This window comes from Ilyonectria robusta (genome assembly GCF_021365365.1).
Source record: "Ilyonectria robusta strain PMI_751 chromosome Unknown BGZ61scaffold_10, whole genome shotgun sequence".
Taxonomy (NCBI): domain Eukaryota; kingdom Fungi; phylum Ascomycota; class Sordariomycetes; order Hypocreales; family Nectriaceae; genus Ilyonectria; species Ilyonectria robusta.
Window position 1 is genome coordinate 999,072 of NW_025764444.1, and position 14,458 is coordinate 1,013,529.

General features: G+C 54.6%; 4 protein-coding genes across 4 annotated transcripts; 3 read left to right on the plus strand and 1 right to left on the minus strand.

The window, feature by feature from the left end:
* Nucleotides 1-4,740: 4,740 nt before the first annotated feature.
* BGZ61DRAFT_478285 (uncharacterized protein) lies at nt 4,741-5,835 on the plus strand (the record flags this gene model as incomplete). The annotated part of the gene is made up of 2 exons (XM_046249003.1): nt 4,741-5,207; nt 5,466-5,835. The coding sequence occupies 2 exons, from the start codon at nt 4,741-4,743 to the stop codon at nt 5,833-5,835; spliced, it is 837 nt and encodes a 278-aa protein (XP_046104343.1).
* Nucleotides 5,836-11,677: 5,842 nt separating this feature from the next.
* On the plus strand, nt 11,678-12,322 carry BGZ61DRAFT_452383 (uncharacterized protein). Its single transcript, XM_046245946.1, has one exon. It carries the CDS (start codon nt 11,740-11,742, stop codon nt 11,938-11,940), a length of 201 nt encoding a protein of 66 aa, XP_046104344.1. The 5' UTR covers nt 11,678-11,739; the 3' UTR covers nt 11,941-12,322.
* Nucleotides 12,323-12,568: 246 nt separating this feature from the next.
* BGZ61DRAFT_532752 (uncharacterized protein) lies at nt 12,569-12,874 on the plus strand (the record flags this gene model as incomplete). The annotated part of the gene is made up of 1 exon (XM_046253909.1): nt 12,569-12,874. One exon carries the CDS (start codon nt 12,569-12,571, stop codon nt 12,872-12,874), a length of 306 nt encoding a protein of 101 aa, XP_046104345.1.
* Nucleotides 12,875-13,463: 589 nt separating this feature from the next.
* BGZ61DRAFT_34816 (uncharacterized protein) lies at nt 13,464-14,186 on the minus strand. Its single transcript, XM_046240036.1, has one exon. It carries the CDS (start codon nt 14,060-14,062, stop codon nt 13,559-13,561), a length of 504 nt encoding a protein of 167 aa, XP_046104346.1. The 5' UTR covers nt 14,063-14,186; the 3' UTR covers nt 13,464-13,558.
* Nucleotides 14,187-14,458: the final 272 nt, after the last annotated feature.

Here is a 14,458-nt window from a genome sequence, read left to right on the forward strand (position 1 = left end):
AGCGCAGGCCGCTGAGGTAAGTCGGCCACACCCGTCACGGCGACTGGCCCGGAGACGGCGAAACGGTGGTTACCCAGTTGGGACATCCATAACGGCGCACACCCACAGCTCGCCCGCGCACCCCCCCGTCCACACCCTCTCCTGCGGCGGCCCTACTCACTGCCCCCAGTGCCAAATGGCGGTGCAGAGAAAGCGATCTGACTCATTCCCCCGCCGGCCACTCAGCGGCTGCGCTTTTCACTGACCGCCCCTGCTGTGCTCTGTGACGCGATGCGACTCGCGAGCCGGCGGCGCGGGACGGATAAGATCGCGGCAACGTGGTGGGTGCGGGAGGGAGTGTACATTACTCTTGCAGCCCGTCAATGCCCAGCATGAGCATGGCCGTCTCGCAGAGGCCGTCTAGCAGATACCGTGCAGCAGGATCCACTGCAACTGCCTGCCCGCCCATCTAGAGTTGGCAAGGTCGTTTACGACGAGTATCAAACGCCATCAAGCTATCGAGAAACCTGCAAGCAATGCATACTGCACAGCTGAACTACGCGAGGGTCTCGATCTGAAGGGATGGCATTCCCGGTCTACGTGTGCGTCTGAGGATCGTCGCGACCGCCTCGCTTGAGCTGAAGAGTCCTCCCTCTCGAGGGTCTAGACGTGGTTGGGAGCCACGGACCGCAAGCCTCTTAGCGTCTAGATGCGTGAAACCGCGGGGGAGAGACAGCTAAAGCCAGCATGTCTCCATATTATGAAAAACAAAAGAGGAAGGCAACAAGTAAAAATCCGAACTTTGTCTCGGCCCCAGTTTACGATTGCGATCTATCAAAAAATTCCTTCAGCGGAGCTTGACCGCCCACATACCTTGACGCAAGGGATGTACGATGCGTGTGCGTTCGGTATAGGCTCCGCGACACATCGCAAATCGCCCATCGGAATGCAAAGGGAGGAGAAGACACGGGCGAGACAACTACGCCAAGAACGCAAGGCGCACAAAAAGCCAAAGCCAAAGCCAAAAAGCTGGGGGGCAGGAGAATCCGAAGAGCGCACGAATCAGATCCGTCGCGCACGCACTCAAACTACAAACTAGTGGCCCGCAATGCGGCTCCGAGTACCGCGGGGGTTCGGAGAGCAGAGTCGGCTGGGGCACTACGGTTGCAAGCTCGGCGATGGCCCTCCAGCTATTGACTATACCACGCCTGGAGATTTCCCGGGGATTTGGCGGCAACCGGGTTTGGGAACCGAAGCCGGCAAAAGGGACGGGTAGAGGCGCCGTGTGTGCGGTCCATGGCGATGGTTTCCGAGCGGGAGCGCATCAGCTGTGCTCCCATTGCTTTTTCCTACCTATCCCAGGTTGCTGGTTTTGAAAGAAATTTTCACTAGTATTTTCTTCTGCGATGCTTCCTTTTTCCACATAGTAAATGAGATATCGCGGAATAATATTGCGACAAGGTAAGGGCAGGGATGCAATACCCTGGGTTACCGTATTGCGATACCGAAAGGGGGACTGGAGGCGAGCAAGCGAGCAAATGGCCGGGGATCGATTGGATACCGGTATCGCAACCCTTGGAGTTCCCAGCCGGCGGTGAAGCATGCCCACGATTCGTGCGCTCCAACGGCATGCAGGGCCAATGAGTGGATAGAGAAATGGCAGAAGATATAGGGTCCCGGTCCGGGGGAGTCCCAGTGCTACCATCGCAAACGGCTGCGAGCATCGGGAACCCACTGATACGGTGCGTCTCGAATCGTGCAGGGGTGCGAGGGGACGTGTGGGATGAATGGATGGATGCGGATGAATGCATGGAAGGAAGGGAAGGGATGGAAATGCATTGTCCGTCCCACCGCTTTTGCTTTCTGGGCTGCAGCTTGCTACTGTATGAAGCTGCGTGCGTGCGTGCGTGCTGCGTCTTTGACCGCCGTCGCTGACGGGGCGAGGAGGATTTCCCTTGCATACGGCCACACCCCCGAGTCAACCAGACGGGAGTCGCTGAATGGTGAGGCGCTGGGCGCTGGACGCTGGACGACAGCCCTCGAGTCCAATCAAGCTGCCGGGCGGTCGGAAACCGATGGGACTGGCTCGCAGCGAGCCCAAACAAACAACACAACACACACACACACACACACCAACAACACGCATCGTGGACACTCAGACTCAGACTCATCAGTGACGAACCGAGCGAGGCGGTCAGATCACCGCCCTTCCATTTCGTTGCAACCTGATGGGACGCTGCATTCTGGGGTCCTTTTCGACCTGCACCCAAGCGCACGCACCGAAGGGGCACATACCACGCATCTCCCAAACCGTAAACCGGACAGTAGTTTGCTCCAATCGCCGGGCGTTCGCATTCAGCGGTCGCCATCGCTGTCAAAGAGAGGTGAAAAGGCGAACAAACAAAGAGCTACTGTATTCTCCCGACCGCCATCCCGCACCCAGCCAGCGCCCTGCCTAAGCGCACGCCCAGGGCCCGCCTCCCGGACTCGGTCCTCCACATCCATCATTGTTGCCGCGGAACGGTGGAGAACAAAGGGAGGGGGCGTGAGGGTCTGATTGCCGCGGGTGTCAAAGGGAATGGCGGACAGGCGGGGGGGCGTGAAGTCGTCCGCGCCCAGTCCCGAGGGAGCAATCCCGTACCCCGTACTCCCACGGATGGGCTTTTGGGCTTGGGCGACGCTGTTCTTGGGCTGACACAGCGCCTCGAAGGGGGGGACAACAAGCCCGGCCCAGTGCTAGGCGTGGGGGAGGTAACAAATAGCACGCAGCTGATGGCGAGCGAGAATGACTGTGGCGGCGGCCGGAATTGATTCATCCATCACATTCACCATCACATTCACCACATCCAGGCAAACAAAGGGGCAGCTGCTGTTGGCTGTGCTATTGTGCAGTGCCATTGTATTGAGGGTGTTGGGGGCCGTGATTGGGGCTCGACCGTATTGTTTGTTGTCCAGTCAAGCCCGGTGATGGCGAAATGAATCACACGAAGCGCAGCCGCAGGCAGCATCAGCCAGGACGAGGCCCGTAACCCGTCACCTGGAAACCTAGGGCTGGCGGCCACTATCTCCGTTGGTTGGTTGCCCAATACAGCATTAATACAGGCGCGCTGCAGTTGAATGCTGGATGTCGCTGGGGCCCTGTGCTTGGGGTGATTTGGGTGGAGGTGTCTTGGCGGAGGAGGGTCTTGGGCGTCGGGCCTTTGTGTGGAGGAGTCTCGGGCCCAATCCCCTTCCGTTTGTAATGGTCGCCGGCCGGCCAAACTGCGGATCTGCCCTTGGTGTCTTATCCCGCCGCCGTCGACTCGCGACTCGACGGGACTCGACTCGGCTCGAGTCGAGTCGAGACCTTTCGCCCTCAGACTCGGCGCGCACCCCTTGTTTTCATTTTGGTTGCCGAGCAGAGTCTCGCCTCTCGCCGCCGCCGCCCTGATTTTGACATGTCGTCTTTCATCTTTCCCCAATGCTGCTCGGGCAAAAAGAAACGAGGAACCAAGACAAGCAACGGAATCTCCCCCCGCGGGTGTCTCTCTCCCCCCAGCTCAGCCTAAACCAGCAGGGGGAGCGACAAAGGCGCCAAAGGGCCCAAGGACGCGGGTTGCGTTAAAACTTCCTATCTGGGGAGGAAATTCGTCTCCGGCAACGGGGGGCAAGCCACCCCCGGCATCTCCCCCAGCACGCCTTTTTCTTTTCTTTCTTTTTCTTCTTTTTGCGATTCCCGCAACCCGGACTACTCGAAGCGTCGGATCCGCTGCCCTTCGTTTTTTTTCCCTTTTCGTCTTGGTGGCACCGTGTCGCTCCGACAGAGTGTCGATCCGACAGAGTGACGGTCCGACAGCGATGGTGACGGCTAGGCTTCCCTCTCCTCCGCATTCATTACTCGTACGCCTCGTGGCTCTCTGCCACCGCTCTCTTCTCCCGCCGGCGCGAGAAGGGTCCTGCTCCGTAGTGCAACACACCCCCTCCCTTTACCCCGTAGTAGGTTCCGTTTTCCGTTCCGTAGTATACCGTAGGCTGCTCGGGGAACTGTCCAGCCCAACCAGCGCCCTAAAGGCTACCTAGCGAGAGCGGAGGTCGAGGGTCGGGGATGTTCGCCGAGGAGAGGAGCTGGCAGGCAGGTTTTGCAGAGCGCATCCCGCCGCCCGACCTGACGGGTCTCCTAGGGTGCTTGGGTGCTTGTTTGGGTGCTTGCTCGGGTGCTTGGGTATTTGCTTTGGGAGCTTGCTTGGGGGTCCCTTTGCTTGGCTGTTTGGGCGCTGGACCCTTGCTGGCAAATCCGTCTGGGAAATCTTCGCCGTAACCCACACCTCCACTCTCCCACACGCCTCTTTTCTCCCAGTCGGTCCCTCATTCAGCCCATGACACACCCACCCACCACACCCACCACACCCTCTACACCCTCCACACCCTCAAGCTCCCTCCCACCCTCCGGCAATCGCCACACCCTCCCACCCTTCCACGGGCCTCTCTCCCACGCCTCACGCCCACGCCCCTCCCTCCACGCCGCCTCCAGGCACGTTCCTCACACTCCCAGGCTTGCCGGCTGCGCGTCCTTGTCCTGGTCGGCCTCATCGTTGCCTTTATAACACCCGCATCCCCGGTTATCCTCCCAGGACCCTACTATTCTGACTCTCCACCAAGAACCAAAGCTTCGACTCTTTACTTCGATCAAGAAGAAGGCATCTGCCTCGAGCATCCACCTCCGCTCACCTCAAGTCTCCCATCTCGACTTACACCACCCCAACCCAACTCACAACCGCAACCATGTTTGGTTCATACGGATCCTACAGCTCCATGTGTGCTGCTTCAGCGCCCATGGATATCACCTCCCGCAGCCTCAGCGCTCACGACTCCACCTGCGCCTTTCCCTCGTGGCCTCGCCGGTCTTCCCTCTCCGAGTCTGACCGCGAGGAGCGCCCGACGTCCTATCTCTCCGACGACGACCTCTTCCTCAGCGATCCCTTCGACGACGACACCCGCTCCGTCTCCAGTGCTGGCAGCGCCTCTTCACCCGCCCACTCCCAGGGTGCCATCTCTCCTCCTCACATCATCACCGACGCTGAGATCCTCGAGATGGAGCGCGAGCGCCTAGCCATGCAGCGAGAGTTTGTCCGCGGCATCGTCAGCGAGAAGGAGCGTCGCCGCGCCGCCGCCCGCAAGCAGCGCAAGAGCAGCCCTAGCTCCAAGAAGAGTCCCAAGAGCAAGCTCAGCTCCATGGCTCCCATCGCGGAGTAGCATGGCCGAGCACAGTATGCTCTTGACGACTTAACGACTTTTATGGCAGCGTAAGTTGAAATCATTTTGCAACCCACCGCGCAGTGCACTTACACACAACTAGGCTGCTTTTTTGGAAACCACTGGCGATACGATACCCAAGATACCCCCACAATACACACCGCACACAAGTACCCACTCGATAGGGCAGATGCACAATAACACCGATGCACACCCCAACAATCTACAATTCAACACTACTACGATAATCCAAGATCCCATTCCGGATTTCATCGACTACGACACTATCTACTCATACGCGCTGGCGCAACACTCGACACCAGCTTAATACTCAACACTCTATTCACCGGCGATGACGACATTCGCCCGGCGGCACAGGCCAAAGGCGATTCTGGCCACCCCCACAACACACCGCAACTGATGCGCACCCGAGGCAGCCTACAACGTGGCACGGGGATGCAGAGGGCTGACTGCAACGCAACCCCAAAAGGCATGACTCAGAAAGGCGGGCAAACCTCGAGGGCCAAAGTGGAGGCCATCGTTCCGACCGGTGCCGAGCCCTCGGTCGCTTGCCGGGTAGATGGCGATGCCAGCAGTGGGGCAAAGTCCCTCCGCGCCGGATAAGGGCTGCAATCAGCCGCCCCGCTTCTGCCTTTGCGCTTCCGGCTTCATCCTTCGGGTGGTCGGGCTTGTGACAAAGCCCATGTGCTTTCGTCAGCTTCACCGTTTCCCTCCACCCTCCACATTCTTCATGGACTCTATTTGGTGGATACTTTTCGGATTCTCGGATTTCTTTTCACGTCTTCAGCGGAGTGTTCCGACTCCCCATTCTGCTCCCATTTTCATTCTATTTTTGGCAACACTCTATTTCCTCATAATCCTGTTTTCGGTCTACGACACTGGTCGCAGCATACCTACCCAGAAGCATCATACCTAGCGCTGGAGTCTTGTTTTCTCTCATCATCTTTTGGGTTTTCTTTCATGGCAACAACGGGCATTGGCACGGGAATCACTCGGGCATGGGAGCATGGGAAATACATCTTGGCTTATTACAACTCCACCCACCACTGGGTTGGATGTCATGGGAGCACTTGGGCCTGTTTCAGCATGTTTTGGCGACATCATGGTTTATTGGGCATAGTTTAGATACCTTAGGTAGTTTTTTCCCCGGCTTCGACCACCACGCAGCTGGTTGGTCCTTAGATACCCTCGCAATTACAATGGATGGCTTTTTACTACAACCTTGACTCTCTCTGACGTGCTGTGTTCACATGACTTTGGCGCCTTGGCTGCCTCGGGTGACATACCGTTTGATCCAGTGACCCATTTCCCAGCCAAAATGTCTTAAGATTCCGAGGCTGCTATCGCTGCCTAGGCTGCTTTGCTCTGATAAGTCACAGGCCCCCCAGCCCTAGTCGTTGGCGGTTAAGGCGCCTAGATGGATACAGATGCACTTGACACCACCGCATTCTGTTTCGCTGGCCGCGGCCCCGTGCTGGACCGAGCCTCATCACATGGCCGAGAGAGCCGACGTCAACGCGGAGGGAGACCAGTCATTGATATCGGTGGCAGTGCGTGCTTTGGAAGGGGGTCATGTGAGTCGCACGAGGGAAGTCTGGATTGCATGAGATGGCTGTGCCTTCAAGGACAGATGGAAGCGGGCTTGGGCGTGGGCCGGGCAGAGGGAGATTGGGGCCCATTATTGGAAAGACACGGCGTGTCGATATGAGAGTTCTAGATGATATCCCATGTGCACGTTCACCCGAGGCTCGGAGCGGCAGGTAGGTGATGTATTGATTGATGGGCTGGGTGACTATGTCCCAGATCTGAAGGCAACTCGCAACCTGGCCGTGATAGGAGGCTTGGTTTCGTCGCATGTCATAGGGAAATCTAGTAGGGGTCGTGATGACCATTTTGCCATGCGAATTAGTCTGAGAAGGATAGGACATTACCGAAGGCGAGGGTCTGTGAGACAATCTGGTTGAGAGAAGGGCCACAGAGTGAACATCTATTGGATTCAAAGTCGATGGTCTTATTGAAGCGGTGGAGGGCTGGCTTTTGGGAATGAAGAGTATGTCTTTTATCGTGCAGCTATTATCTTCTCTTGGAGGGTATAGCGAGACGGGGGGGCGCTTCAACTTTGTACCAACTCGACGTTCCCGACTACGTTGTGCAAATACTTAAAAAAGAATGCTAGCGACATCGTTGAGAGAGTAGAAACTATCCTCCCTCTGAGGGTAATCATCAAACGAGACGCTCTCGAAGCATGCCCCGACTTCAACTAGGCGCTCTTCATGATGGAACTGCCTGGGATATGGAAACCGGACGGATCAGTGCACGGAGACATACTTACCTGTCGTTGAAAATCCCGAGACTCCAAGAGGACAGTATCTGAAATGATAATTGCGTAGAACTCTATCAAATCCAAGCACTCGCTTTTGTACCTGGGTAACAGGTGCTAAGTTGGCAGTCTACGCCCGTACAGTAATGGCGTCGTTAACTACATCTGGCTGCTTGAAAGGTGCTTCCAAGGAGGGAGGGAGCTTGGCCGCCATAAATGGTCCTTAAGGGAGAACTAGGTTGTTTTTGTCTTAATGCGCCGAAGGGAGCGGCATAATTCATCTGCACCATCGAATACTAGATAGCCTCGGCAGTGACAACCCGGTCGATTCTGTCCCAACCTCGAAGGCGCGTAGCGAAGCCGATCCAGATGTCCTGTCCAAACTTCCCTGGGCGGGCGATGATGACCGATGCGGGAGATGTTGTAGGTGAACTAGAGTCCTTCCAGACACGAGCTCTGATGCTGTGGACTTAAGTCGTTGAGAGTTGTCCTTATGCCCGGTTACTAATGGCAACACGAGAATTGCAATGTTTCCCCGATTGACAAAGGCAGAGAGCACAAATAAGACTCTTACTAGATACAGTCCCCCCCGGCACATATTGAATGCTAGTACCTTGACTTATTACATTTCGAACTTTCCGTAGATGACCTGAAAGCGAGGTCGTGAAGGTTGGGAGCGTGAATCGCGTCGTAACGTACGTTATGTCAAAGTTCATCTAAGGAAGCAAATAGACTCGTTTGATGTCGACGCCCAACATCTGCTTCATCGACGTTCGAAATACCTTGCTATCGAGTCATCCTGTTTGGGTCCCATCATCCAGCAGGCGCAAATATTCTAGCGTGGAAGCTCTGGGTAACGCAATGGTGATCATTGGTGTTGTCAAGGAAGTGCTCCTGTTCTCTTTTCTAACTTGTACAATTTCCGGAGGGCTTGAACTGGGTAGGTTCTTGGGTGCTACCTAATGAGCAAACCGTAATGAAGCTTTCTATGAATGGTTACGTCTCATCTGCAATCGAGAGGTTGAAAATACTCTGTGATTGTAGATCCTGTAGTCCATTCGTCACCTCCAGCTTGTCTCTTGGGGAATCCGTCTTCGACCGTCTGGTAAAGTCGACTCGAATTGATGTCCTCCGTCTGACAAGACTCATGAGAAACATCGACTATACAATTACCAGATCAAGTGGACTGAAGAAATGAACTTAAATAATCTAAGACTATAATAAATCTAGATGAAAGTACTTGGAATATTTTGTTGCTTCGAGTCATTGGACAAGGTATGAGACCTGATTTTGTGTTTTTTTTTTGAGCGTCATCTAGTGCGCCGCTGCTGTTTATCTGACAGAGGATTCCCCAAGGCTATTGCATAGAATAAGATTGGGTAGTTGCTTGAACTAACTGGTTCTATTATTAGACAATCTGGTGCCGGGTAGCGCTCCTCGCCGTTTCTTTTTACCCTGTATACACTGCCGCGTTTCTTTGGTCCACCCGACAAGATGTTGAATAAAGCAATGGCTGTTAGGCTGCCTGCCAAGACAAACTACTACTTGAAGTGACAGCAATGCTCAAATAATTAGCAGGGCATGATTTCCTTCTCTTCAACTTGAAATTACACCTTTTGTCCTGCCTTGTTTTCAATATCACAGTTGTAGCAGTAGTTCTTGTCTCTTTTCTTTTCTTTTCTTTTCTTCTTTCCAGCAGGTTGCACTTAGAGGCATCTGATCAAGTCGCTTGATCTACCAGTCAGCTTGTTCCATCTTCAGGCCACTGCCTGGGTCTCATTTCCCTTGACTCAATATTGGGGCTTCATACTCTCTCTGTCTCTTGGGCTCGGCCCGAACCAAGTTGGATCTCCAGCGAATAAATTACTTCGTATAATAGCCGCTTGTTTCTCTGTTTCGCAACTCCCTCCTTCGGTATTGAGGTCTATGATAGCAATTAGCCCTGTGCCAAGCTTGATCCTAGGATTGTGAGCAATGGGTTTCATAGGTGAGCCTCACGGAATAGAGTTCCTTGATGTCTTGATTGGGATGAGTACGTAGAAACAATACCATTGTCCTCTTACACCTTTGACTTCCACTTTCTTGGCCGGCATCTCCATGAATAAAAATAGTAGTAGCTGTACCAAGAAACTTTAATATACGAGATATAGCTACGTGGTTCATTCCATAACTTGGCTGCATACGACCCCGACCGAGCTTATCACCTGAGTGCCCCCAGACCACATGATTCTCCACAATTGACCAAGTCAGACCGTCTGCCATCACATATCTGAACGGTGAGGCTTAGTCTAGTCGCATACGCAACCGGTGAAACAAGGATATATAGGACTAGTAAAAGTTTACTGATGATAAGCTTCTCACACAATGGAGCTTTAACAATGGAACGCAGACAATGGAACTCAAATGATGGAACTACACATTCAACCTCGTTTCTTGGGACGTCTGCAACACACATCGTATTTCAAACGAATAAGAGGGTTGAAGAAGCAGAAGCGGAGTTGAGAAAAAAGTTTGGTTCTCTCAGACTCATGTAGCAGAAATGGGCTGGCATTTATTGGATTAGAAACTTCTTGAACACGACTCCTCAGGTCCCAAACTATCGGCCAAGAAATTGGCTGAAATTGAGGAGTTCAAAGGTAGGGTAGGTACTACGCCTGCGATGAAAAAAAAAACAATAGCTGATTGCCCCATGTCTCATCGCCGATCACACGTTGAACCCAGACAGGACCAAATGGAAGGTAATGGACCCAACCACATGCTATAGTGCCACAGGTTAACGATATATATTCTATATGTAACGCAATATGTTTTTACTTGGAGTATCCTGCAAACTTGCTAATTGGTGTCATGAATGATTAAATGGCTCAATGTTGGGGGCCGGAGAGCCATGACTTGGCGATGACACCAACCGACGCAAAAGATCCCTACGCAAAGATCCTTGCGCAAGACCACTACACAAAGACACACACCAAAGATACCTACACAAAGCTACCAATGCATAGTGTTGTTGATGCCTCGATTGTATCCGGATCTAGTACTAAAAACCGACCGACAATGGCTCTTTTGTGGTCTCTTCTCTCTCTTTTGGTTACTGCCTGATAAAGCTGAGCCCAATTGAACCCCTCATGCTGTTGAGAGATGTGCCGTAGATGTGACGAGCAGGGACGAGCAGGGGATCAAGGTCACAGTCGGCCGATCACAAGCGGCCAACCCCTCTTGGATTTAATGCACAGACGCTTCCAGACCGGCGATGCCGAAGAAAAGAATGGGTGTGATGATTAACAACTGAACGGGCAAGTAGGTGACTAAACGCACTACTCGGCCGATCAACCGTGGGTTCTCAGATCGCATTCACGCATAAGATGGCCTGCAGTCCTGAGGTTTCCCCCGCAACCCATCTGCGACAAGGGACGGTCCAATGGCGTGAGCGAAGCAGCGGCGGCGTCTTCCATTTGCTGCACGGCGACGAATCCTCGCGGTGCGGCTCCGTTCCAATTGGACCTTATTTCGCGAGTGCTATCGAGCAGGATTCTGTCGGGATGCTGTTTATGGCCTGGTTAGTGCAGCGCATGGTGAGGGGGCTCTGCGTCCAAGTTTAGACTCGGGCAGTGCAGAATGGGCGGACGTGAATGTTTCACATCTCGACTCTTGTGAGGGGGATGGCAGAAGTGCAGAACCGCAATGGTGTCGGCCCGCGTTTGTTCAATACGGGCAAAGATGGAAAATGACGGGAACCAGACGGCGGACCGACCGGTCATGAGCTGGGGTATCGGCTTTGACTTTTAGTTTCGCTAACTAAATGCCATCGAAAACTGCGCCCGTTCCCGCAAGTTGACAAGGGAAACATGGATGGAAACATCACACATGGATGGAAACAATGCTGAGTTGGTCCTAGTCTCCGAAGACCTCGTCACTTTGTTACCGAGTACGGAGTACATACCTCGTAGACCCAATGTCGAAATTGCTGATCACATCCCTCGGCGTGATATCAGTGATCACTCCAGGTCCCGCTGCCGAAGCGGGCTAAGGCGATCTGCAACCATCACCAACATCCATGCTGTGACAGAGGAGATGTTGATGCTAGTGCCCCCCCCTCATGGACCCCCTCATGGACCCCCTCATGGACCCAACTCCACTGCGTTCACGCAGCTCAGTCACAGCACCCCGACCTGTCACCCACGTTGGCCATGAATCGTGGGGCTGCTGAGGGACAACGTAGGCAGCATTCACACCGAACAGATGCGACTGGTGGGTGCGGCTGCTATAGCGGGCGCGGCTGTGCGGCGACGGAATGTTGCACTTTGGAACTAACGGCTCCGTCACTCCCGCATTTCAAGGGACGCGGGGGCCTTCAGCCATCGGACATGGTCCCCGTTGGACCTTCTTGAACCTCCATCGCCACCAAGGGCCAGCCGCGTCCTTTTGAGATTGACATGGATTGTGCTGACAGGGGTGAGCTCGCCCCCAACCGCTAGTGCCAGACTCGTCACCTAGCTGAAATCTTGGCCCGTTGCCTCACGGGACTCAGCTCATGAAGTCTGAGAGGAGCATCTGGCCGTGACCGCCGGTGAGAATTGCCACGGGGCTTGAGGGCCGAGTATCAAATGGCGGAGAAGAGTTGTGGAGATTAAGCTGAATCTGAGGGGTAATTGCCACATCAGCACAGGTGACTGACTGGCTTCTGAGTTCTGACAAGTATGACGAAGTGGCGAGGAGAGGGGAACAGCCGCGTGGAAGGATAATGGAAGAACTTGGCGGGTCAGAGTGACATTGATTATTGATGCCTTTACCTTGCCCTATCGCGGATACTAATATTCATCTCCAGCAACATGGATCTTGCTGGGGTGTGCTGTTCAAAGCGTGACATTCGATGGATGACATGGCGAGCCTGAAGCCGGCATGCCCCGATCAGACCATGACAGAGTCTCAAGAGACGGAGCAAGCTCACCGCATACACAGACGGCCGGGGAAGTGGCTGCGGAGTTTATCACGGGGTCGGCTTCTACATCAAGCCTCATGGCTTACTACGGTAGCGTTACACTCAAAGATGCGCGCCTGGCGCAAGCGATTGAGCTTCTCCACCTGGCCGCAGTCTGCAGAACTGATAAGATGCGGTGGCGTCCCAACATCACCAGCAGCGACCCCGTCAGCCTGGCCGCGGTTTGGGCCGCAGGTTATCGCCCCAATCGACGAGGCCGCGCCACCGGATGGCCCGCGGCCGGATTGACGTCCGCTTTGCACCAGGCCGGCTTGCTAGAGCCAACATACATCCATACATCCATCTTGGTGTGCTTGGTGTGCTTGGTGTGGGGTGATGGGTGATCAGGTCACGGGCCAGGACTCTGCCGTGAGTGCATGGACTAGACCTGACGGCCGAGTTCCAGTTGGTGACAACATCCGAAGGATCAGGACGGGTGGGACAACAGTTACGGGATGCAAGGAGAGAAAGGCCAGAGAAAACAGTTCGGGGCTTGTCGAGGTTCCATTGCCAGGGGCTCTCTGCGCGCTCAGACAACCGCAACCTCAAACCAGCGCCGTGAGGCTGCGGCGAGGCTGGAGATGGGCCGCGGGGTATCAGGCCTCAGCCAAGACATTGGAAAGCAGCATCCCGGCGAGACGTGTCTGCAAAATCCAGGATCCCCGGGACTTTTGCGACACAGAAGGCTCATGATGGCTGTTTTCAAAGCTGCGAAGTCGCCGAGGCGTGCTTCACATGTAGAGTGCGTGCAGCCGCAATTGAGTTTTGCGGAGAAGTCCACTTATACCTGCACTCAAAAACTGATCGATGGCCTTTGGAAGAGAGAATTCTCCACGTAGCGACTGAACACTGAACAGCACGGTGAACTAGCTTCCACAGGCGGGTCACTGAGCTGGAGCTGAGTCATTGAGCTCATGGCGGGACCGTCCATGTCCGCCTTTTCGGACCTCGAGTCTGCCGGCCGCCGGGAAGCACGGCAGATATTGTTGCCACGAAGCCACACGCACACCGACTACAAGCTGCCAGCCTCAAAAGACAACGCAACCGCGGGAACTGGGAGTGAGGCGAGGCCGTTGATTAGTGGGAAACGCGCGGTGAGGGTGGGCCTCATAGACCGTCGTGGCGTAGCCGAGCGGTTGGACAGCATGGCGCTTGTTGGATCGATCGGAGGTGAGGCGCGGGAGGGATTGACATACGAATACTACTATGTATGTAGAACAGGCAGGCAAAACAGAGCGGCAGGGACTGGCTTGCTGGGGGCGGCGCACTAGCCCTGAAGGTGTAAGCCATCCTGCCTGTCTTGGCTTCTTGCGCTGAGACATGGCTTGGTACGAATTCTCAGTCTTTTGTCCATGCACAGGCACGCACGAAGTGCATCCGGCAATGGGATTTAGGGAAAGAGTGGAGGTTTCTGTCCTACGAGGCCAACAAACAGGCCGGAGCCAAGATGGAGCCAAGATGAAACCAGGACAGGCTAGGTTCGGGATTTGTAGCGGAGTTACCGGCGACAGTCCGTGACTCTTTCTTCGCATGATCGGTGCCACGAGGCTGGAGAATCCACGATCTCAAGGAGCGCACGGCCTGTCTTGATGGCCTGTTGAGGCCGTTGAGTGGAGATTCGGGGACCCTGGACGATGTGGTCGATCTCACGGCGGACGACTGACCATCCAGCCGAAGTCCATGCCCATGCCCATGCCAAACCTGGATCCATGCCAAAACGGAACAAGGCACGAGGGGCTGAAAGAAACGGCGCGGAGTTTGGATAATTGCCAAGGGCACGATGGAGGTTGTGACTACGAGGGGTGCATGTTGGAGATGTCGTCGAAATCTTAATGGAGATGATGTGAGAATGATAGGTGTGTGTGTTGTGGTTCTATGGGTTGTGGGTGGTAGTGTGTGGTGGTATTACAGCAACCTTGACGGCGTAT

Bases quoted from the DNA above. Each gene is read 5' to 3' on its own strand.
- BGZ61DRAFT_452383 (XM_046245946.1), top strand. From the start codon at position 11,740: ATGAATCGTGGGGCTGCTGAGGGACAACGTAGGCAGCATTCACACCGA.
- BGZ61DRAFT_34816 (XM_046240036.1), bottom strand. From the start codon at position 14,062: ATGCGAAGAAAGAGTCACGGACTGTCGCCGGTAACTCCGCTACAAATC.